This window comes from Hyla sarda, chromosome 3 (genome assembly GCF_029499605.1).
Source record: "Hyla sarda isolate aHylSar1 chromosome 3, aHylSar1.hap1, whole genome shotgun sequence".
Classification (NCBI taxonomy): Eukaryota; Metazoa; Chordata; class Amphibia; order Anura; family Hylidae; genus Hyla; species Hyla sarda.
The window spans coordinates 345,229,158-345,254,604 of record NC_079191.1 but is presented as its reverse complement, the minus strand read 5'-3'; the positions used below and the strand labels follow the sequence as shown (position 1 = coordinate 345,254,604).

At 41.1% G+C, this 25,447-nt stretch overlaps 1 protein-coding gene and 1 long non-coding RNA gene across 4 annotated transcripts in view; one reads left to right on the top strand and one right to left on the bottom strand.

Moving 5' to 3' along the window:
- The window catches only part of HNRNPLL (heterogeneous nuclear ribonucleoprotein L like), a 253,232-nt gene that overhangs the window by 51,678 nt on the left and 176,107 nt on the right, over window positions 1–25,447 (top strand). For 2 of the 3 annotated variants that reach the window (XM_056567444.1, XM_056567441.1), the window contains exons 3-7: window positions 3,608–3,845; window positions 6,358–6,445; window positions 10,970–11,064; window positions 11,151–11,223; window positions 21,374–21,445. The exons of the other annotated variant lie outside the window; for it this stretch is intronic. In XM_056567444.1, coding sequence (XP_056423419.1) covers window positions 3,618–3,845; window positions 6,358–6,445; window positions 10,970–11,064; window positions 11,151–11,223; window positions 21,374–21,445 — 556 coding nt within the window. In that variant the 5' untranslated portion in view covers window positions 3,608–3,617. The remainder of the gene's footprint in view (window positions 1–3,607; window positions 3,846–6,357; window positions 6,446–10,969; window positions 11,065–11,150; window positions 11,224–21,373; window positions 21,446–25,447) is intronic. 3 annotated transcript variants of the gene reach the window in all.
- The window catches only part of LOC130362636 (uncharacterized), a 94,339-nt gene continuing 75,102 nt past the window's right edge, over window positions 6,211–25,447 (bottom strand). Inside the window, exon 4 of the long non-coding RNA XR_008891498.1 lies at window positions 6,211–6,382. This is a non-coding gene — a long non-coding RNA (uncharacterized LOC130362636). The remainder of the gene's footprint in view (window positions 6,383–25,447) is intronic.

The window sequence follows — 25,447 nt, the reverse complement described above, 5'->3', positions numbered from 1 at the left end:
ATCAGTGCTATCGGCGTCATATAAGGAACACACTGTTGTCAGCAGAGAAAATATGGCACAGAAGTGTTGTTTTATAGGACAACAAGGATTTATTAAAACAGACAGGTCAGGAGGGCTGTGGGTGGGGGTTGCTTTCCAGGAAAAAAAAATACTTTAACCCCTTAAGGACTGAGCCCTTTTTTGCAATTCTGACCACTGTCACTTTAAGAATTAATAACTCTGGGATGCTTTTACCGATTATTTTGCTTCCGAGATTTTTTTTTTTTGTGACTTATTCTACTTTAACACAGTGGTAAATTTTCGTCGTTACTTGCATCCTTTCTTGGTGAAAAATCCCCAAATTTCATGAAAATTTAGAAAATTTTGCGTTTTTCTAACTTTGAAACTCTCTGCTTGTAAAGAAAATGAATATTCCAAATAAATTATATATTGATTCACAAATAAAATGTTTACTTTATGTTGGCATCATAGAGTTGACATGTTTTTACTTTTGGAAGACATCAGAGGGCTTCAAAGTTCAGCAGCAATTTTCCAATTTTTCACATAATTTTCAAAATCGGAATTTTTCAGGGACCAGTTCAGTTTCGAAGTGGATTTGAGGGGTCTTCATATTAGAAATACCCCACAAGTGACCCCATTATAAAAACTGCACCCCTCCAAGTATTCAAAATGACATTCAGAAAGTGTGTTAACCCTTTAGGTGTTTCACAGGAATAGCAGCAAGGTAAAGGAGAAAATTCAAAATCTTCATTTTTTACACTTGCATGTTCTTGTAGACCCAGTTTTTCTAATTTTACAAGGGGTAAAAGGAGAAAAAGCCCCCCAAAATTTGTAACCCAATTTCTCTCGAGCAAGGAAATACCTCATGTGTATGTCAAGTGTTCGGCGGGTGCAGTAGAGGGCTCAGAAGGGAAGGAGCAACAATGGGATTTTGGAGAGTGAATTTTGCTGAAATTTTTTTGGGGGCATGTCACATTTAGAAAGCCCCTATGGTGCCAGAACAGCAGAAAACCCCACATGGCATACCATTTTGGAAACTTCACCCCTCAAGGCACGTAACAAGGGGTCCAGTGAGCCTTAACACCCCACAGGTGTTTGATGACTTTTCGTTAAAGTTGGATGTGTAAATAAATTTTTATTTTTTTTCACTAAAATGCTGGTTTTCCCCCAACTTTTACATTTTTACAAGGGGTTATAGGAGAAAATGCCCCCCAAAATTTGTAACCCCATTTCTTCGCAGTAGTATGGAAATACCCCATGTATGGATGTAAAGTGTTCTGCAGGCAAACTACAATGCTCAGAAGAGAAGGAGCGCCATTGAGCTTATGGCGAGAGAATTCGTTTGGAATGGAAGTCAGGGGCCATTTGCGTTTACAAAGCCCCCCGTGGTGCCAGAACAGTGGACCCCCCACATGTGACCCTATTTTGGAAACTACACCCCTCACAGAATTTAATAAGGGGTGCAGTGAGTATTTACACCCCACTGGCTTTTGACAGAAAAAATAAAAATTACATTTTTCATTTTCACGGACCACTGTTCCAAAAATCTGTCAGACACCTGTGAGGTGTAAATGCTCACTGCACCCCTTATTACAATACGTGAGGGGTGTAGTTTCCGAAATGGGGTCACATCTGGGTATTTATTGTTTTGCGTTTATGTCAAACCGCTGTAAAATCAGCCACCCCTGTGCAAATCACCAATTTAGACCTCAAATGTATATGGCACGCTCTCAATTCTGAGCCATGTTGTGCGCTCGCAGAGCATTTTACGTCCACATATGGGGAAGTTCTGTACTCAGGAGAAATTGTGTTACAAATTTTGGGAGTCTTTTTTTTTTTTTTTTTTTTCCTTTTACCGCTTGTGAAAATTAAAAGTATGGGGCAACACCAAAATGTTAGTGTAAAAAAAAAAATGTTTTTTTTACACTAACATGCTGGAGTAGACCCCAACTTTTCCTTTTCATAAGGGGTAAAAGGAGAAAAATCCCCCCAAAATTTGTAACGCAATTTCTCCCGAGTACGGAGATACCCCATATGTGGCCCTAAACTCTTTCCTTGAAATAAGACAGGGCTCCAAACTAAATAGGGTATTTGAATCCACCACAAAAATACCCTACGGCAGTGTTTCCCAAACAGGGTGTCTCCAGCTGTTGCAAAACTCCCAGCATGCCTTGACAGTCAGTGGCTGTCGGCAATACTGTGAGTTGTTGTTTTTCAACAGCTGGAGGCTCCGTTTTGGAAACACTGCCGTACAATAAGTTTTTTTTTTTTTTTTTTTTACTGGAGTGGGGGGGACTAGGGGTATGTGTATATGTAGTGTTTTACCCTTTATTATGTGTTAGTGTAGTGTTTTTAGGGTACATTCACACGGGCGCAGGTTTACAATGAGTTTCTCGCTGGGAGTTTGAGCTGCGGTGGAAAATTTGCCGCATCTCAAACTTGTAGCAGAACTCGCTGTAAACCCGCCCGTGTGAATGTATCCTGTACATTCATATTGGGGGGGGGGGGGGGGGCAAACTTCCATGCTGGGAGTTGTAGTTATGCAACAGATGGAGGCACATTGGTTGTAAAACAGAGTTTGTTACTTAACTCAGTGTTTCGCAACCAGTGTGCCTCCAGCTGTTGCAAAACTAGAACTCCCAGCATGTACAGTCTCTCAGTGCATGCTTGGAGTTGTATTTTTGCAACAGCTGGAGGCACACTGGTTGCAAAACACTGAGTTAGCTAACAAACTCAGTTTCACAACCAATGTGTGTCCAGCTGTCTGCACACTTTTTCATAGAAAAAAAGTGCCTCCAGCTGTTGCAAAACTACAACCCCCAGCATGCACAGACTACCGAAGGGCATGCTGGGAGTTGTATTTGGAACTCCAGCTGTTGCAAAACTACCACTCCCAGCATGCCCTTTGCCTCTACATGCTGCAATTTGTTGCTAAGTAACAGCAGGAAGTGGTCAGGCCTCACCTCCTGCTGGAGCCTTCTGCTGGGACGCCACCACTGCTGCCGCCGATCCTGCTGCTCCTGTCGCCGCCACCGATCCCAAGGGGACCCTGCCGGACCAGGGCAAGGTAGGAAACCCCCTCCAACGCCGATCTCCGCCATCTTCGCCGTCCCGATAGCCGCCCAGCAGGGTCATGATTGATCGGTCATTCCGACCGATCAATCACGTGATCGTGAGGCGGCACCCGTGCCACCTCACTCCTGCTGGGTAAGGGTGAATGGGGCTGTCTCGGACAGTCCCATTCACCCTTTTTTTCCAGGTCACCACTCACCAGAGACCCGATTGACCTGGAAAAGCCGCAAATCATTGGTCTGAATTGACCGATGATTTGCGGCAGTCGCCGACATGGGGGGGGGGTCTCGGGACCCCCCCAGGGGTTTGCACGGGGTGCCTGCTGAGCGGCGAGGACCGGAATTCCCACGGGCGTATCCATACGCCCTCAGTCCTTAAGGACTTTAAAACGGGGGCATATGGATACGCCCGGCGTCCTTAAGGGGTTAAATGGAAATTGTTTGCGATTTTCTACTTCTATGAGAAGCTGAATGCAGATTATCACTATATAGTTGTTGTTTCTTTTGTTTATTTTTTTTTCTTTTGCCTTGTATAGCTATGTTGTTATGATGCCTTTCAAGCGGCAAGCTCTGGTTGAATTTGAGGACACAGAATTTTCAAAGAAGTGTGTGACATTTGCTATTGAGGAACCAGTCTACATAGCAGGACAACAGGCATATTTCAACTACTCCACAAGCAATCGGATTACCAGACCAGCAAACACTGAAGACCCATCTGGTGGGAATAAAGTCCTTCTTCTTTCTATCCACAATCCCCTTTATCCAATCACAGTGGTAAGCCTGAATTATTTGTGTTATTCATGTTTTGGGAGCCACACTAAGAACCTGCTGTCTTTGGGGAGTCCTACTGTTGAAGATCAGGAGGCAGGAGTTGAAAAGTTGTGCATGCTAAACGTCCATCAATGGAAGCCAGACTGGGCAGAGATTGATCAATGGTTTGTAATTTTTACTTTGTTGTTCAAGACAACAACCTTCACAGATCAACTATAACAAGGTCATTTGGAAAATGGCTGTTGGAAATCCTTGATGTATGGCAGCTTTCTTTTCTTACACTGGACACACTATAGACCCTTTTTGAAAAGCAGTTCTCCTCCCCTTATCTGTTTCTTTCTCTAACACAGAGTCAGTCTCACAGATATAGCTTATTTTTCTTTGAGTAGCATCTAAATAATAAGGAATTTTAATAAAGACTATTTAGAAAGTTTATTTCAGAAAACAAATGAACAATTAAAAAAAATCAATGCACAGATGTCCATTGCCTTTAAGATGTGGTTGTTATCTAAACACCATATTTGTTGTCTGAGTGCCCAGATCTTGTGTCAACAGTAACATCCCTGAATTGCTCCAAGTATTGCTCACTGCAGACTATCTTACCATTAGGACCACTCTTAGTACCCACACATTGGTGCCATCTTTGCAGATATTCTGTATTGCCCAGAATATTATGACATTACAGTTATGCAAGCAGAACTGCATATAGAAATGTGCTGCCACAAAACAGGGAGTATACGATTATAACATAAAGGCCCATATTTATCAATCTGCCTGAAACCAAAACTGTCAGGATTTTCCCATAACAACCGATCACAGGTCAGCATTTTACTAGAGCTTGGTACGATATGAAAGCTGAGCTGTAATTGGTTGCTGTGGGCAAAACCAGACAGTTTTGGTTTTAGGCAGATTTGAGAAATCTTGGCCTATGTGCTCAAGCAGTGCCATTTCACATGCAACCAGCATGATTTTCACCTCCGTGGCCCTTCAACAGCAGGAGCTTATGTATGAACAGTCTATGGGACACTTTCCGTGAGCAGAGAACATCAATTTAAAATTTCGTCAGACCTGATGTGAAATATGAATAATATCTTCTGTTGAGACAGATATGTGGTATTACGTGACAAACCCAAGATACTTGGACTGTTTTACTGAACCCTATACACTTGCTTGACATGTTGGAAAGTCAACCTAGCCCATAGGGTGATGATAATGTACACAATGTGACTCCATATAACGATCAAAGTAGTTTTTTACGGGGTTTCCAATCTGATACACTTATGGCTTAACTACAGAATTTGCCATTAATGTGAAATGGATGCATGTCCTGCTTAGTGAGACACCCGCTGGCTGCAGCATCCATGTAGAGACTGAGCACAGGGACTACAGAAACCTCTGAGCTCACTGTTTCCTTATCTACCATAGAAGGGTGCATTCACACTGTCTGCTAATGGTGTCTGTTGTATCCCGCCAGGAACGGAATGCCAACGTATACTGTGGCCGGCACCATTCTTTTTAATGGCTACAATAGAGTCATCTAGTAAGTGCATTAGGGGCATATATACGCTAATTTAAAGGGACTCAATAGTGTGGTCTGCTGGCCTATAGAGTCCTGTTAAAATAGAGTATACCAGTGCAAAGCAGTATGAAAGAATCACTTGGTGATTCAGTTCAGGCCCTTGAAATAAATGGTGCCTGCTGCTATCCGCCAAAACATATAAAAAATAAAGCAATATGATGGCTTTGACCAAAAATATATTTGTCAGATGAGAATAACATTTTAATGTTATGGATGCATAAACATATAGGTGGTTACAATTTGTATTATTACAGGTTTGATAGACAGGTGGGTTCAGACGTATTTGGACAGCAGCACAGTGTCCGCAGATTAAAGGTGTACTCTGCTGGGAAAAGTTTTTTTTTTTTTTTTGTTTTTTTTTTATATCAACTGGTGCCAGAAAGTTAAACAGATTTGTAAATTACTTCTATTTTAAAATCTTGACCCTCCTTTTCAGCTGCTATATGCTCCACAGGAAGTTCTTTTTAATTTTTTATGGTTTTTTTTTCTGTCTGACCACAGTGTTCTCTGCTGACACATGGACAGTTCCTGATACGGACAAAGGTGTCAGCAGAGAGCACTATGGTAAGACAGAAAGGAAAATCAAAAATAAAATAACTTTCTCTGGAGCATACAGCTGCTGATAAATACTGGAAGGATTAAGATTTTTAAATAAAAGTAATTTACAAATCTGCTTAACTTTCGGGCATCAGTTGATTAAAAAATAAATAAAAAATGTACCCCTTTAACCTCTGTCACTAACGCAATGGATTTGAAACAAAGAAATCACTATGTAGAATTTCAGCTGTATAACCGTTTATTAAAATTGAAGCTATTGATAGTCTTTTTTATTTTTTTATTTTATTTTTTTAAACATCTGAAAAACAATATTGATTTTAAGGATGGAAATACTTTAATACACATTTTGTTATATTGCTTGTTTTTCTTTTTGTGCAGGATGTCCTTCATTCTGTCTGCAACCCTGTAGGAAAAGTGGAACGCATAGTCATTTTTAAGAGAAATGCAATCAAAGCCATGGTGGAATATCCTTTTATAGCAGTGGGGATCAGTCTGAAACAATACGGAGTCCTTAGATTAAGCTGTGGGACAAGGGATAGTTCTACATAAACATATAACCTTGTATACTTATAAAGAAACACTAGAGCCATAACTACTGATAAAACTAAAATAATTTTATTAATATTCTTTAAAATCACAATCACAAATATGACTGCTGAATATTGTCATAATACAAGGTCAATGGTTGTAGACAGATAACTAATCCGAAAAAAAGGGTGGTAAGACAGGCATAGTAAATGTTACCATATATATACAGGGGTGTGGAAATTTAAAAAAAAAACTACTTGTCCAAGGGACTAAAGCGGAACACAATCTACAATCAAAGAAAATCCACTTGTCCTGGTTGATGAAATAATTTCAACCAAAATAGTCTTATCCCCCTCCCCCCACTAGACCACCAGGGATGGATATAAGATCCTTTAGACACTGCTGACAGCGGTGATCTAATGGGTTAATAGGTGATCGCAGTATGCCAGGTTATTAGCGGCCAGAGAGCTGTAGATCCTCTTACACCCGAGCCAAGCCCAGAAAAGTCTACATGTAACTTTTTGATCACCTTATAAAAAATTTCTCATATGAAGTGACCAAAAATGAACAATTCTGGACTATTTTTTACATTTACACCGTTCACCGTATGGTTTAATTAACATTATATTTTAATAGCCTGGACATTTCCACATGCACTTATGTTTATTTTTGTACATTATTTTTATTTAAAGAAAATTGGAAACTTTTATTAGGAAAGGGGCTTATTCACATATATACGCACTTTTTAAAATATTTTAATCACTATTTTTCAGTCTCAATAGGGACTTATGTGTTACTGGGGGGTGTTCTGCTTCTCCAGTTTATATGGTGCATTTTGTGTCAGAAAATGCTGGAAGTTGCATTTAGTTAGTAGATAACTACAACTCCCAGCATGCCCTGATACAGTCTATGGTTGTGTGGGTGTTGCAGCATGTTGCACTGTATAGTAGGACAGTTAAGGTTATTGTGTAACATGCTGGGAGTTGTAGTTTTGGTTTGTGTCAGCTGCAGAGCCATAGTCTATGTCAAGGAATACTGGGAATTACAGTTAGTAACTACAACACCCAGCATGCCCTGATGCAGCCTATAGCTCTGCAGCTGACCCGAACCAAAACTACAACTCCCAGCATGTTGCACTTTATAGTTCTACAGTTTAGGTTATGGTCCAACATGCTGGGAGTTGTAGTTTTGGTTCGGGCGTGTTTGTGTGCATCCGTGGGGCTCTTGGTTGGCGGGTGAGTATGAAGGGCGGGATTCTGGGGGTGCAATTTACTGCGGGTGCCACTAAAAATAAATAAAATCAGATGCCCTAATGCCCGACGTGACAGTCCGCTCCTATACAAAACATTCATGCATACACATATCATACATGCACCAGCCACTGGCCCCATATCATGCATACACATATCATACATGCACCAGCCATTGCCCCATATACATACACACACACACACACCCGCCACTGCCCCCCCCACATCATACATTACATACACACATACACTCACGCCATACACTCACACCATACATACACCTGCCACTGCCCACCCCACATCATACATCACACTTAGACATTATACACACATCATACATTACATACACACATACACTCACGCCATACATATACACCATACATATGCACACATCATACATACACCCGCCGCTGCCCACCCCACATCATACATCACATACATACACATCACACTTAGACATTATACACACATCATACATTACATACACATCACACATAGACATCATACACACATACACTCACACTATACATATCCACCAGTGTTTCCCAACCAGGGTGCCTCCACCTGTTGCAAAACTACAACTCCCAGCATGCCCAGGGCATGCTGGGAGTTGTAGTTTTGCAACAGCTGGAGGCACCCTGGTTGGGAAACACTGATATACACCATACATATGCACACATCATACATACACCTGCCGCTGCCCCCCCATCATACATCACACATACACTCACACCATACATATACAACCACCCTTCCTGCCGCTGCCTGCATTCTTGGTCTCCTCACCTGAGCCGCCATGAGTGGACATCAGAGCTGTAGTCCCGGCCGGTGTGAGGTGAGATTTCCGTCCTCTCCCCTCCCCCCCCCCCCCCCCCCCCCCCCTGCTCTGTGTTTTCCCCGTGCAAACAAGCAACCTCCCCGTGGTGGATTAGGTCCTGTGGCGACAGAGCAGGGGGAGGGATAGAGCTGTGTGCGGGGGATGGAGCTGTGCACGGAGCTGTCTACGTCCTTTCTCTCACCCTGCTGTGTCTTCTGAGCTCCGTCCATCCTCCGGGAGGGGAGATAAGGGGACTCTGCAGTCAGCTGGAGGCCGCCGCCCCCTCCATACACCCTGAGCCCGGTGTGAGGTGTAGACTTCCATCGGCTCCTGCACCTCACACCGACATTAAAGAAAAATAAGGGGGACGTCTGTCTGTCCCTGCTCGCCCGATACAGGGCTAAATCTATAAACAATTCACCTGCCCGGCGCCCAAAACTACTTGTCCCGGGCGTCGGGCTATAGGATTTCCACATCCCTGTATATAGTGTATATGCAGTGAGATCTACAGCAGCAGTATGGGTGTCCACTAGTGATGTCTGATAGGACAAAGAAAGGGGCATATAACCTCTACCGATGTGATGTCCAGTTACCCACTCAGGATAACTGGAATGGACACTAACGGTGCATAAAAATAATAGCACTGAAAAGGCTGATGCTCACTTACCCATGATAGAAGCTTGTCACCACCGCCCCAACGTACGTTTCGTCAACCTGGACTTTCTCAAGGGACGCCCCTTGAGAAAGTCCAGGTTGACGAAACGTACGTTGGGGCGGTGGTGACAAGCTTCTATCATGGGTAAGTGAGCATCAGCCTTTTCAGTGCTATTATTTTTATGCACCGTTGGTGTCCATTCCAGTTATCCTGAGTGGGTAACTGGACATCACATCGGTAGAGGTTATATCCCCCTTTCTTTGTCCTATCAGACATCACTAGTGGACACCCATACTGCTGCTGTAGATCTCACTGCATATACACTATATATATATATGTTTACATTTACTATGCCTGTCTTACCACCCTTTTTTTCGGAGTAGTTATCTGTCTACAACCATTGACCTTGTATTATGACAATATTCAGCAGTCATATTTGTGATTGTGATTTTAAAGAATATTAATAAAATTATTTTAGTTTTATCAGTAGTTATGGCTCTAGTGTTTCTTTATAAGTATACAATATTAATTTGTTGAGCTATACTGTAGCATTGGTTATAGACCCGCAGTGAGTTCCAGATATGGTTTACACACCAGTAGTCTCTATGTATGCTATACTACAACGCTGCTATTTTTTGTTGCTAATTATAAACATATAACCTGCTCACATAGAGGAATTTGTGGTCTGTAATTTTACCATCCACGGAGTAAACACTGACCACAAAGCAACCCCATATGCATATACACATGAACATACACACCCTAACTCGTTTTGGAAATTTAAAATTTTAAAGTGCTCCTTAACAGAAATGAGAAATATTTGCTGTTAAGTGACAGCTAGTTTGCCTATTATAGTTAGGCTGGGTTTACATATAACTACCCTTTTTTTTTTTTTCTTTAAAAGCACATTTCACCTGTAAAAGCCACACAGCCAATAACATTCAAATAGCATTGCAGAACCTCAACAATACTCGGTAAAACATGTGTGGGTAAGACAGTTAAACACCAAAAGTGACCGCATCTTCCTTTCCCTGTGTCTTTTATATATCACTCCTCCTCCCTTTTCTGTAGACTTCTATGGGCAGCTGTAATCTGATCTCTCAGTTAAGCTAAGTGGAGAAAGAGGATCTTTTCTCTTCTATAACATACATATATAATAAAGTTTCTTATCTTGGCTTGTACTGGTCATTTATGGAAAGTGTTTTTTTTTTTGTTTTGTTTTTTTTGGAGTTAATAGTTAAGATATGGTAAAAGGATTTTCACATATTGTATTTGATTGTCTATTGCGAATACTATGAAAGCTCTTTTTTTAGGTGATAAGTAGAGATGAGCGAACTTACAGTAAATTCGATTTGTCACGAACTTCTCGGCTTGGCAGTCGATGACTTATCCTGCATAAATTAGTTCAGCTTTCAGGTGCTCCGGTGGGCTGGAAAAGGTGGATACAATTCTAGGAAAGAGTCTCCTAGGACTGTATCCACCTTTTCCAGCCCACGGGAGCACCTGAAAGCTGAACTCATTTATGCAGGATAAGTCATAAACTGCCGAGCCGAGAAGTTCGTGACAAATCGAATTTACTGTAAGTTCGCTCATCTCTAGTGATAAGTATTTTTATGTAAGCACTATTTATTTCTTTAGTTACCAGAACTGATTTTTTGCAATTTTCGGTTTTGACTAGTCATTGTTTATTGTGGGTTCATGCATTTTCCTGCGTTTTTGTTCCTTAACCCCATTGGACATTTGAGACAGTGCTTAGTGCCCAAAAGGCCAAAGCTGCACTGAATGGAGCAGACATTTATGCTGGATGCTGCACACTAAAAATAGAATATGCCAAGGTAAGTCTTGTTTACTCTTGTCTTTTTTCTTTTCTTACTGTTTTCGCAGCTGCAGTGACATTAACTACTTGTTTTATTGCTCACAGCCCACACGTCTCAATGTTCATCGGAACAACAATGATACTTGGGATTACAGCAAACCCAACCTGAACAGGCAAGGTAGGAGTTTCACACTATATTGGCTTCTTTTAGACATAGTTCGAGTTATGGTATGATTACTTTCTGGTTAAAGGGTTCCTGTAGCTTTAAAAAAAGAAAAATAATCACATGTCATAGAGACAAGTCGAAAGTGTTGATCGGTCGGGGTCTGAATACGCAAACTGCTACAGATCAAAACTAAATTGCTAGAATGAGCAGGGAGAGAAGCATGCGGCTGACTGAGACAATCCCCTAAGAATGTCATTGTAAGTTTGTCTCTCTTAGTGTGATCTTCTCTCAGCTAATTCTAGTGATCGGTTGGGGAACTGAACACTCAGACCCCAACCGATCAAAATTTTTCACATGTCCCTACAAAATGTCAAAGCATTTTGTTTAAATTGACAATGCCCATTTAAGGCCCTTTAGGTTTTGGTTTAGTAGTTTTTCTCTGTGGTGAACCATGCAGATACCAAGAGAAGTCCCCACATGCTGACATGCTTGCAGTGCCATTTCTCTGAACAGATTCGTACTGTCTGCCCCTCTTACTTTCTATCTATATGCTGAGGGAAGGAATGTATTATTAATCCATAAACTTGCGCACTGCATCTCAGCGGACAAGACTTTGTTCTGAAGCTGGACAAGGCATTCAGAAGTCTAGCGGAGGATCATCCGGCAGGCTGACTCTACACTTCTTCATGCACCACATCGGAATCCGCTCTCCGAAAATATTCTTCTCAAAACCACAGACTTGCAACTCACTTTGACTGCATTCTGCATGCATCATCACCACCACAGGCTCCTAGAGATGGACATTCCAAAGCCCTCTGCACACTTGCATGGATTGAATATGGTGTCATAGCTCCATGAAAGCTGTCACCTGGATATTTAATTGACTTAAGTCATGTGAGTGTATATCAGCATTTTCAGGACTTCTCTATCTTTTCATGGTATAGAACTTTTCGGCTACAGAATCCTTCTGATTTCTTGAATCTTGCGATATGTAAATTGAGTAACCCTTACAAAGGCAGTTCAGTCACATGGTACATAAATAAGGAAACATTTGGACTGTTTGTTTCCCCATTGGGCATTAGTCGTACACATGTACCTCATTTATTGATGTAATGAACATCTTGTATAAAGGTCTAGTAGCTCTTTAAGTTTGTTACAAAATATATTTCTCAAGATCCCTATTTCTTTGTGGTTTATGTGACTTGCAAATCTCCTTTTATAAGTTTATATTGAAAGACTATAACATTAATAAAACAAAGCATTTAGCGCTTACATGTTTATTTCTAGATGAGTGGAATTCAGGAGTCAACATCTCATGTATTTAGTAAAAGAGTAGTCAGTGAGTCTGCTGCTATAAATGTTACGTTCCGTATTCTATCTACATTAGTCACATTTCTCTTTAAAATGGTAACATTTTAATATATTAGAAAAAAACATTTCTGAGTATTGTGCTTGAAAAAGCTCTGCTGTATTGAGGCTCAGACTATCACTTCCCCCTTTGAAGATTGGATTTTAGAAGTAGTGTGTGGTTATGGCTACATCTGTCCCAATGACTACTGCTATAGTTTCAGGCTTTTTGTAATTTTTATAAACATTACAGCCACAACCCCCACAACCTCTGCATGTGGAAATTATGCCTTATACTGTTCAAGGAATGTGATGATCACATAGTAGCTAAGGCTAAGTTCACATCTGCATTTGGCAGCGCTGTCAAAGATGCAAAAGAACGGACCCAGATGCCTCATTGTATAACAGACACCAACTTGTGACATTGAATGGGGTTCATCAGGTTTCTGTCTAATCTAATCTTTTTTCTCCACTTAAAGGAGTAGTGCAGTGATAAAATAACGTATCCCCTATCCAAAGGGGATAGGGTATAAGTTATAGATTATAGATCACGGGGGGGGGGGGGGGGGGGGTTGGGTTCGACCGCTGGGACCCCCCGCGATCTCCTGAGCGGGGCCCCGGTAGTCTGCCAGAAGCAGCCGTTCCAACGCCCGCAGGAAGCCGCTCCTGACACGCCCCCTCCCGTGTATCTCTATGGTATACATGGAGGGGGCGTGTCGGCCGCCGCTCCATGTGGGGGGTCTGCCCCCTTCTAGCAGACTTCCAGGGCCCTGTTCAGGCGATCGCAGGGAGTCCCAGTAGTCGAACCCCCCGCAATCTATAACTTATACCCTATTCTTTGGATAGGTGATAACTTATATTTCACTACACTATTCCTTTAACGCCTGCCATTGGGGCATATTCTGTAAACAAAGTGTCGAATGCAGATGTGAACAAGTCCCAATATGATACACTGTCCTGTAGTTTGTAACAAGCTCTGCACCTGTGTTAATCATCATGGTGTAATTTACAGAAAACAATTTAGGCTTTGGCACCTGACCATTTCAAATTGACACCTCATTGAGTGCTTAAAGGGGTTCTCCACCATAAGGTAATTTTTGTACATACCTGGCAGACAGTAATGGACATGCTTAGGAAGGATCTGCGCTTTTCTTGGGGCTAAATGGCTGTTGTGAGATTACCATAACACTGTGGCTAGCTTTTTGTGAACTTGTATTTCCTGTTTGACTTTTCTTTTTTTGACTACAAATCCCACAATTCCATTTTCCTCCCTCCCACACAACAGCCACCCCACCTATTGAAACAAAAGACCTGTGGTTTTCAATCAGGGTGCCTACAGCTGTTGCATTAGTTGCAGATTGATCCCTCTACCCATTGAAGCAGACAGGCTCCCTGTCATCAGCTGACTAGTGAGTCAAGTCTCGTCTCGGCCACATTTCAAGCTGGGAAAAATCTGAGACAACAGTCATTTTGTATGCTGCTAAAAATAAATATTGGAGTGAAAATCACATAAGAATTGTGAGAAAACCGTCACTCACAGGTTCAGACACTATATATTATGAAATACACTAACTTTACAGCTCCTGTAGCATAGTCAAATAAAAAAAAAATCCTGGAATACCCCTTTTAAAGAAACAGTCGGAATTTATATTGTACTTCTACTACTTCCTTAAAGGGGTTATCCAGGAAAAAACTTATTTTTATATATCAACTGGCTCCAGAAAGTTAAACAGATTTGTAAATGACTTCTATTAAAAAATCTTAATCCTTTCAGTACTTATGAGCTGCTGAAGTTGAGCTGTTTTTTTTCTGTCTAAGTGCTCTCTGATGACACGTGTCTCGGGAACCGCCCAGTTTAGAAGCAAATCCCCATAGCAAACCTCTTCTACTCTGCTCTCTGCTGACATCTCTGCTTGTCTCGGGAACTGCACACTGCTGCCAGACAGAAAACAACAACTCAACTTCAGCAGTTGATAATTATTGAAAGGATTAAGATTTTTTAATAGAAGTAATTTACAAATCTGTTTAACTTTCTGGAGCCAGTTGATATATAAAAGAAAGTTTTTTTCATGGAATACCCCTTTAAGGTACACTGGACAAAATTTACTATTGGAAATGCACCAGAATTATGGTACACTTTGTGGGGGTGAAAAATGTATCTAAAAGTTACAGTTTGAGTACATTTCCCCACTGTCTCCAGATGACCACAGTTCAGTAGCCATGTTTCTTTGCCATTTCCTCACAGAGCCAGCTCCGCTGTGTCCATTCTGCCATATTGCCATTTTAAACAAAATGCTTCATAATTTTAAAGCTGTGCTAGTCTGCTGCTTATTCTTAAAACTGGCTTTTTTTTACCCTTTGTTAGAACTGTATATTGTCCCTACTTATTTTTCTTTTATTTATTTTTTAAGTATTTATTAGAAACTTTTTCAACTAACAGTGGACAAATACAGTACCAAACCAGTGTGATCAGTAAATAAATGCAGAGAAAAGAGAGATAACAAGCATATAAAATAGCGGTCAATCCTGAAGCCAAGCACTAGGCAGCCCAATAATACAACAGACATCCAGACACACCCCACTCACACACCCTAGCGCTCCTATCCAGCCTCTGCCTCAAAGGGAAAAATGTTTTACTGTGGAGAACTAAGTCTCTCCTATTTTTCACATTCTTATTATATGATCCCTATTTATTTTTATTATCCTTATTTGTTATCCTGTTCTAATGTGAATTGAAAGTTCATGTTTACTGGATTTATTTACAAAAACAATGTATTTTTCTGCATTTGCATGAGTTCTATTCAATATAGTTATTTAAATTGTTTATTGTATTACTGTGGATTGTTAATTGTGAAACCATGTAATACAGGTTAATATTGGATTATGCTGAGACCTCTTGAAAGGAGTCCTCTCTGAAAATCATGAAGCTTGTAGTATGAACAAGGTACTGTTTAAAGCATGTGATCTGTTGTTACATTACTATTTCTAAAATGTTATGTTACCAGTATAATGCAAAAAAATGTGATTTTTGTACCTTGATAACTAGCGTCCTAGAGGACCTGTCTTCTCTTCTAACACATTTTAGTAGATATTTATCATTTTCCCGAGGCTTTCTGGGTTACTGGTTCCTCTTGCAGAGATCATGCTGCTGTAGAGAGTTTTACATGCAATGCTTTCTGGGAAAAATATGCAAATAGCTCACCTATAAATCTGTAGAAATCTGTCTAGTGCCGTTTTATTGGTTGGTAATTGTCTGACCCATTTAAAGAGTCTTGAAACATGACTAGCGATATCAGCCAAACCAGGGACACTAAGCTATAGACAGCTAGTGTCATGTCTGGGCAGGGAAGGAGTGCATACTATTCTCACCCACACCCCTATCCCTGCCTACTTACGTACCCGCCCTATGTAGCAAGTCCGTAACCACAGTGACTGTCCCTACTTACAATAAGTGAGGGCAGTCCAGTCAAAATAATAAACTATAATGCAGACGGAGGTCAGGACACAGAACGGAATCACTCAGACTAACAGAAATAATAACTAAACATACACACAATAAGTCGCTGTCACCAGTGCGAGTTGATACCAAGAGGTTACAAATAAGCCAATACACAGAACCAGGAGAAGAGTCAGATTGCAGAGCCAAAGGGTCAAAATGCCAGATATCACAGATACAATATGAATGCTAGCTAGGAGTACACAGAGCTCTTTAGCAGGCAAGGATTGGGAGTAGACTGCCAGCTTATGTAGGCCCAGACGAGGTGCTCACATCAAGGTCAGCTGACCAGTCCAGACAGCTAAGTGAAACCATAGCAATAAAACCAAACAAAAGCTCTTAGTGTAGATTAACCCTTCAGGTCCTTGCAGCTATTTTAAGTTAATTGAAAATGGCTTTAATTTAATCAGTGGTCAAATACAAACATACAGTGTGCTGCAGTACAGCATAGAAGGGACTACAGTACAATATCACATGCGTATATTATAATACAAGACCATTGACTACAGTACGATCACGAAAGATGCCCTATATGTTACACATTGCACTATACTAACATTCTAAGAAAGCTACACAGTTTAAATAGCAAACAAAAAGGCAAGTACCAGGAGAGATGGGGGAGTAGGGAAAAAGGGAAAGGAATAAGATGCTTTACTGAAGGTCTGTCTGACCAATGGAAGAATAAATTCTATCTTCTCCTTTTATTGATTATCTGGTCTGTCCATGAAGACAAAGTCACTCCACAGGCTCTTAACCAGCCTGCAGCAGTCTTGAACTTACATCTTCTTAGAGTTAATGAGCAAGTATTTTCTCAGAGACCACAATGCATCCATAAAACAATTCACAAGGCGCCCGGCTTTCTTGATAACCTCAACTGTGTGAATTTCAGGGAGATTCTATAAAGTATTGTTTGATACAAAAGGCTGCTTCTTAGAACAGAGGAAGTGCAATAGTGTTTGCTCAGCTGAAAGGCACCTCGGGCAGTACCTTGTGTGGCATAGTCCACTTCAGGCATGAAAGTTCTCAGGAGCAGGTCTTCCTTGAAGTTGTTTTTCAGGAAAAAAAATATTGATAGTTATCCACTGGATAGGCTATCAATAAGTGATCAGCATAGTGCCTTCACCGGCACCCCTGCCGATCAGCTGTTCGGGATCCACAGTAAACCAAGAACTGGAAATCCCCTGTAATACCCAGTCATGCCATGTCTTTCTGATTGTTGGTACCCTGTTACTTTCTTGTAAATAGTTGTTGTAGTAGGAGCTTTCCCTCTTGTCCCAACCCAGGTTTCTCCAGACAGGAAGGAGATGCAGGAAATGTACAAGCTCAGCTATATTAATTTATTCTGTCCACATACAAGAGTTCCACAGCTGAGTTGGCTTGACTGGGACTCTTTCCTACTCTTGCAGGGCACTTTGTACATAACTGATCGTTTCAATCTGTCCAAATTAGAGCAGGAAATGAAGTGAAAGACTGTTTTGGCGATGTCCTGGCAAAGGGAGACAAAGGCCAGGCTTTTTCTATGTTTTGAAGCATAGGTAAAATCTCATTATGCAGTAAGAGGCTTTCCATTATTGGTTAGCTGTCTAAGGTTCCACAGTCCAATATTTCTTCCTTTTGCTGACTTTGGCCAAGCGATCTTGCCAGAATTTTAAGGCCTCTCCATCCTTGAGAATTTTGATGAATTCTGGTTTAATGGAGAAGGTGAAAGTGACGAAAAGTCAGGGGCCACTTTGCAGAGACCATAATCTGACTTCCTACAGTTGACATAGCCCAGCTAGATTTATTGGAGGTCTTGACGAGCACCACTACTAAATGCTGATCTGTACAGAAGACCGTATCGTTGTCCATGTAGAGCAAGCACTTGACCACTTTCTTGTTTAATCCTGGCACGATGATCCCTCTGTCCCCTGGATTTTTGCTTGAAAGACTCTGCTCTCTCGCATTTCTTTGTGTTATTGCAGCCATGTCTGACCCCAACTTGGACTTTCAATGTTAAAGAAGCAATCCAGAAAAATTGAGAAAGAATGGATGCTACAGGGGTGCTTATTGGCAGAATTACAGACTGATTGTGAAGATTTAAAATAATAAACGAAAATGTATTTTTATAATAAACAGATAATGTGTTGTGAGAGCCTGCTGCTCTGTTTGTCAAGTCTCAACTTGGACTGGAAATGTATCCGTTTTCCAGCTGTTCACCAACCAGTGCTGAAAATATCTAGATGCATATGGTTTTTTAACATTATTTACTTTAACCTGAATCTCTGTGGCACTCTTCCCATGAACCTCTGTGAACCTCATGATCATATGCCTGACCAGAGACTGTTCCTACCAAGGGTCTTAACCTGCCTGAAGGATTTAGTGGTAGATTTCAGTTTCTCAATCATCTATGTGCATTATTACCAGCAGGATGGGGATGTGGGGCGAGCGATACATGACACGAACTTATCAGGCGCGTTCAATCAGTGGTCATCAGAGATTAGAGGTTTCTCTATTTCCATAATCAATGAAGAGTGGTAATTTTACCCTTCTCCAGGTGGTCTGCTTTGGAATAAATCAGAACATATTTGTACTCCTCCTTGGCTTATTTGTTACCTCCTATTCTTACTGGCTAAGATACTGCATTGTACGTAGTACGTCTGTGAAAGTCCTTTAATTCCCTCCATCGCTCACAAAGTTTTTCATGGCCCTCTACCTGAAAAAGATGGCAAAACTTTATCATATTCCCACCATTCGCATGCATGCTTAAAAATATTCATTACCCAAAACAATATAGACATCCCTCAGTTCCTCCATTACCTCCTTCCTTTGCAACAAAGCACAGTCACATTTAAGGAGCCTGGGCTTAAGTTGAAACCATTGGCCCGGAATGCTGAATGGTCCAGAAGTTGATGCAATAGCATCACCAGCCTTTGGGAAGACTTTAGGATACAGAAGCAATCTTCATGGCACTCAGTGTTCAGTAAGTTAGTTGTTGCTGATGTGCGCCCACTTGCTTTTATGATAAGCATAGTGACCTTCTCTGCCCATGGTAGATCAGTAAAAAAAGGACCAGAGGACCACTGCCATGCCAAATGAGTTGTACATCCTGAAAGAACCCACACTGAAAGAACACTGAAGCATGTATACGTTACCGCCCTATCCAGGTAAAATGGTAAGAACAGTCTGCAGTTTGGACCTAGTGATTATGCCTCACGCTTATGCTAAAGATGTTGAGATTAACTATGCTGCAAGAGGAAAGGGAAGGTTTGCACAAACCATACCCCTTTTTAGTTATTATTCCTGTTGGGCAGTTTTCTGCTTTTTGGCTTAGATCAAGTGTAGTATCAGTTCGTATCAGTTCGCACCACTGGTCATGATGGATTGCTGCATGGAGGAGCAGGTGTACCAAGGCGTTCCTGGGGTGGGCTCACCAGCTCACAGCTGCCCCGATGAGACCTGTTACCTCCGTGCAGGCATTTGTCCTAGGATAGTACATGTATTCATGCCCCGTGAGACAACAAAGTGAGGTTTCATTCTGCAATGTGTATTTTCCACATTTAAACTGTCACTCTTCTCCCTTTTTGAATAGGGTAATTTTCCACAAAGAGCGTAAAAGATGAGTGACATTCTCCTCCTCCAAGTATTACTTGCAGTTGTTGATGGGAGTAAACTCCTGTTAGATAGGAAATGCCTTGGAAATTATATAGGACAGTCATACTTCTGAACACCTTAGGGCTTACATCTGGCAATAGCTTGATGACTTCTTTCAGTTTGAGAGCAACTGTCTCCATTATCCTAGGCACCAATCGGGTGGAGGGGGGGGGGGGGGGGCGGGGTTGGCAGGGCTTTAACTGGGAGGTCTAGAGGATGAGACTGTTGGAGTCCAAAGGTACAGAGTTAATGTGTTCATCCCTTGTTTCTCCTGGGCCTTGTTGAGGAACATTACAGTAGCTTTTTCTAGGTAGGTGAACTTTGCAAGTTTTGCTAGTTTCTTTATCTAATTATATGGAAAGGCTAGTATTTACTAAAGACATGTCAAGCGCTGACAGTACCTCTTTAGCAGAGCGCTGATGATGGGGTATACCTCCTCCCATTTGCATTTTTATTTTATTTATTTGATTCATGGTTGTCAGTTTTGTATATGCCTACCATGAGGGTTACATGTTCGTATAAATGTTGACTATAGAAAATATGTAAGAAACTATGTATTCTTAATAAGTATTTGTAATCTTGAAAATGGTGTATTTCTCTGTAGCCCAATTTAATCGGCCCCTAACTGTCTAAATGTTCCATATTTTGTTGAAAATGTTAAATTTCTCCACCATTCTCTAGATCTGAATTGTTATTATTGTGCATGTTTATTATGGCACTATTGGCTTTGCATGTGTATGATGCTACAAAATATTGTATAAAGAATTATTTTCATGGGGCTGTGCAGTTTGTGTAGCCTCTTACCATATGTCAGGCTTTGCAGGATAATTTATTTTTAACATAGTAACATAGTTCATAAGGTTGAAAAAACACCAGAGTCCATCAAGTTCAACCTATAACCCTAATGAGTCCCTACTGAGTTGACCCAGAGGAAGGCAAAAAAAAACCTCATAGTAGAGGTAAAAATTCCTTCCCGGCTCCAAACATGGCAGTCAGAATAAATCCCTGGATCAACGTTCTGTCCCTATAAATCTAGTATCCATAAGAACTTTTTAAGAAAGTGGTTCTCCAAACTGAACAACTCTTAAAGGAGATATCTCATCCCCCAAAATTCTAAAAAAAAAACATATCCCCTATCCGCAGAATTAAGGGGTGTTTTATTTTCATATGACAGATTCTTGAATCTGTCAGCTGGGCATGCATAACTATGATGAGCTGGAGGTATGGATGGGCTTATCTGGCATTTTAAATCTGTGCAATACATGCTCCCATCACTTCCTTATGACACAGTAAGTCTTGCGAGATCGGGCTGACTATGTTAGAAGGATGCGATGGAAGTGCATACTGCATGGATGTAAGTTATTCACGCAACCAGCTCTGATAAGCCCACCCATATCCCTGGTGCATTATGCACGCCCATCTGATAGATTCAAGAATCTGTCAGATGGAAATAGAAAAAATTGCATAACTCCGGAAGAGAAGGTGAGGGATTGACAAACCGTAAAAAGGTAAAGGAACCACTGGTTCTCTTTAAGTATTTAGAGGGTTCTGTGCAGTTTATCAAGACAAAAGTACTGTGTAATATTTACTCTAACTACTGCTCATAGTGTAGCCTAACTTATTATAATTATAATGTAAACTAAGAAAGCACTTATCTATAGTTAATTCCTATATTTTGATCTCTTTCAGACCAGGGCAATGGACGAAAGAGACAAGCCATTTTGGGAGACCATCCATCAACCTATAGATATGATGGATATGGTATGCTATGTTTTATGTCTACCATATCATATTGCCGGGAGCGCTGTAATCAGACCTTCTACTACTAGGATTACCTTTATTTGAATGGAGGAATGTGCCTTATTTGCCCCTATAAAATAACCATAGGGTAATGTATGTTTCCTCTTGATAATGCTTTGAAAACAGAAAGGGCCTGAGATGGTCATGTGATGTCCCATAATTTCCCATGATAAACAGGGTCCCTTATTAGTTTCCCTGATTGGCTACAATAAACACATGTCATATGGGTACTAACTGTTTACTGGAGAGTCTTTTCTGCATTATTTGAATATGGTGAACAATTTCCCCTAAGAAGGCTTTCTCACTTAAAGGGGTACTCCGCCCCTTGACATCTTATCCCCTATCCAAAGCATAGGGGATGAGATGTCTAGGGGCAGAGTACATCTACACCTTTTAAGGCATTGATGTAATCTAGCTAGTTGCTGAAATTAAGAGCAGCACTGGTCCTTCCTTCCAGCTTTGTTTAAATGGCTGCAGTGGTCACGTGAGTAGATGGGGCACATCATTGCTGAAACTATGTAAACAGAGTCTACCAGGAAGTTCAGCGCAGCCTCCTAACATGTCACGAGGGTTAAAGAGGTAGGTATAGCTTACATAGTAACGTAGTTTGTAAGGTTGAAAAGTGTCCATCGATTTCAACCTAAAACCCTACTATGTTGATCCAGAGGAAGGCAAAAAAGAAAAACATGAGGCTGATGCAAGTTGCCCCATGACAGAGGAAAAATTCCTTCCCAACACCAATATGGTTATCACAATAAATCCCTGGATCAACGTTCTATCCCCATCAATATAGTATCCATGACCTCTAATTACTCTTTAGTAAAACATCCAGCCCCCCTTTAACCTGTTTGAGTCAGACATCACAACATCATGTGGCAGAGAGTTCCATATTCTCGCTGCTCTTAGAATAAAGAATCCCCATCTTTGATGATGGTGAAACCTTCTTTCCTCTAGAAGCAGAGGATGCCCCCTTGTCATGGTTACTGGCCTAGGTATGAAAAGATCACTTCATTTTTTTGTTTAAGATGGACAACCTCTTTTAGTTGAGAAAACAATATTGTCAATACCATTTTAAAGCAATGTTATAGTTTTATGTATATATTCACTAAATAACTTACAAAATAGTACTTGTAATCTGCAATCCCTGATTGCTGATGGAACTGTGACAGTGTAGGTGGGGATGTTAAATCTAGGAAAAGCAGATGCATACATACACCCTTTAGGACACATTGCCACAGTCCCACAATTAGCACTCCAAAGAAATATTAACAAAACAAAGAATATATTAGGAACATAAAGCCCTCCTTGCACTGATCTAATGTAGTAACATTCTCTTAGAGCATAATATGGAAAAGCTTGAAAGGTATTGGCCACCATTTACATGTTTTTTAATATAGCACTACATAGTAACATAGTTCATAAGGTTGAAAAAAGACCAGAGTCCATCAAATTCAACCTATAAACCAACTCCCTACCGAGTTGAGTTGATCCAGAGGAAAGCGAAAAACCCTCATACTAGAGGTAAAAATTCCTTCCCGACTCAAATTAGGCAGGTAGAATAAATCCCTGGATCAACGTTCTGTCCCTATAAATCTAGTATACATAACCAGCAATGTTGTTATTCTCCAAAAATGCATCCAGACCCTTTTTTGAACTCTTACAGAGTTCACCATGGCCACCTCCTCAGGCAGAGAATTCCACAGTCTCACTGCTCTTACAGTAAAGAACCCCCGTCTGTGCTGGTGTAGAAACCTTCTTCTTTCCTCTAGACGTAGAGGATGCCCCTTTGTTAAAGATACAGTCATGGGTATAAATAGATCATGGGAGAATTCTCTGTACGATCCCCTGATATATTTATACATAGTTATTAGGTCTCCCCTAAGTCTTCTTTTTTTCTAAACTAAATAACCTTAATTCTGATAATCTTTCTGGGTACTGTAGTCCTCCCATTCCCCGTATTACTCTGTTTGCCCGTCTTTGAACCCTCTCCAGCTCCACTATATCTTTCTTGTACACTGGTGCCCAGTACTGTAAAAAGTATTCTATGTGTGGTCTGACTAGTGATTTTGTACAGCGGTAGAATTATTTCCTTGTCGTGGGCATCTATGCCCCTATTGATGCACCCCATGATTTTATTTGCCCTGGCAGCAACTGCCAGTCACTGGTCACTACAGCTACATTTACTGTTAACTAAGACTCCCAAGTCCTTTTCTACGTCAGTCGTCCCAAGTGTTCTCCCATTTAACACATAATCCCAGCCCGGATTTTTCTTCCCCATGTGCATGACCTTACATTTATCAGTGTTGAACTTCATCTGCCACTTCCCAGCCCAAACTTCCAACTTATCCAGATCTATTTGTAACAGTGCACTGTCCTCTATTGTGTTTACCGCTTTACAGAGTTTGGTGTCATCTGCAAAGATTGCTACTTCACTATTAAACCCCTCTACAAGGTCATTAATGAATATATTAAATAGGACAGGACCCAAGATGGACCCCTGTGGTACCCCATTAGTAACAGTCATCCAATCAGAATGAGTACCATATTAAAGTAGAATATTAAAAATAGGGGGTCTGTCTATTACATTACTTAATTCCTTTAGAACACGGTGGTGAATGCCATCTGGACCTGGTGATTTTTCTATTTTGATTTTTTTGTAGGCGGCACTGTACTTCTTCCTGTGTTAGACAGGTGACGTGTACTGGGGAGTTTACCTTATCTCGCTGTATTTCACCTGACAATTCATTTTGGAGAAGAATTTGTCTAATATATTTGCTTTTTCCTTATCCCCATTTATAATATCTTCCTCATAATTTTTTAAAGGGCCCACACTTTCATGTTTGACCTTTTTGCTATTTATATAGTTAAAGAACATTTTGGGGTTAGTTTTACTCTCTGTCTCTTGCCCAGTTCTCCATGAACCCAAACCCCTCCTTCCTACACCAGCTTCTGAGCCACTTGTTTACCTCCCTAATCTCCCGCTGCCTCTCTGGAGGACCATTACTGCTGGGTCCTATCCAGCCCCACCTAGCAACCTGTCAACCCGATCCGCGATGTGCTGAACTAGAGTGCCAGGAAGACAACACACTGTTCGGCGATCCCGGCCTTTGTGACAGACCGCCCTGTCTGTCCCCCTAATAATTGAGTCCCCCACTACCAGTACCTGTCTGGCCTGCCCTGCACTACTCCCTCCCTCCTTACTGGAGCAGACAATCCCCCACCCCCGGCGGTCAGAGGCAGAGTCCTGCTGCAGTACTGCTAGCTCTGAAATGGCATCCCCCTCATCTGCCAACCAAGCAAACTTGTTGGGGTGTGCCTCCCTGACTTTTTTCCCTCTACCCCATTTTCTACAGCGATTATAATAGGTTACTTACACATACAGTGAGGCTTCCCTGTGGCCTTGTTCTCTCTCGTAACCCGGCTCCACTCTGGCTCTTTTCCTAGTCCCCATATGCAGCTGAATGGCTCATGTTTTATACATAACTGTCTATGGCGGAACATGTGATCATATGTCACCGTGCCTCCTTTACTTCACTGACACTCCCTGCTTGAGCGCAGTGTACTGATATGGAGGAGGCACTATGACATGTATAGGCAGCCATGTATGGACAATGGGCTGTCCAACTGCATACAGGGACAAGGGACTGAGCGGGAGCAGTGACATGTGACAGAACGGGGCTGCAGAAAAGCCTTCGCTGTAGGTGTGAGTTGCTTAGTATAATCACTGTAGCTCTCTATAAAAAAAAAAAAACATGTTAAAGGTGACCAACCTATTTAAGGCTATACCAGAGGTAGCATTTGTAAGTATTTGGTGGTCAGGGCAGCTATTTAAACACAAAAAGGAAATACTGTGGTCACTTGGATTGCAGCTCTTAACATTTAAAAATTTCTTTCTTAAGGCATTTAATTTTTCTGCATTTAAGATTTTTTTTTCTGTTTTCAACAAATTTTTCTTGAAAATGT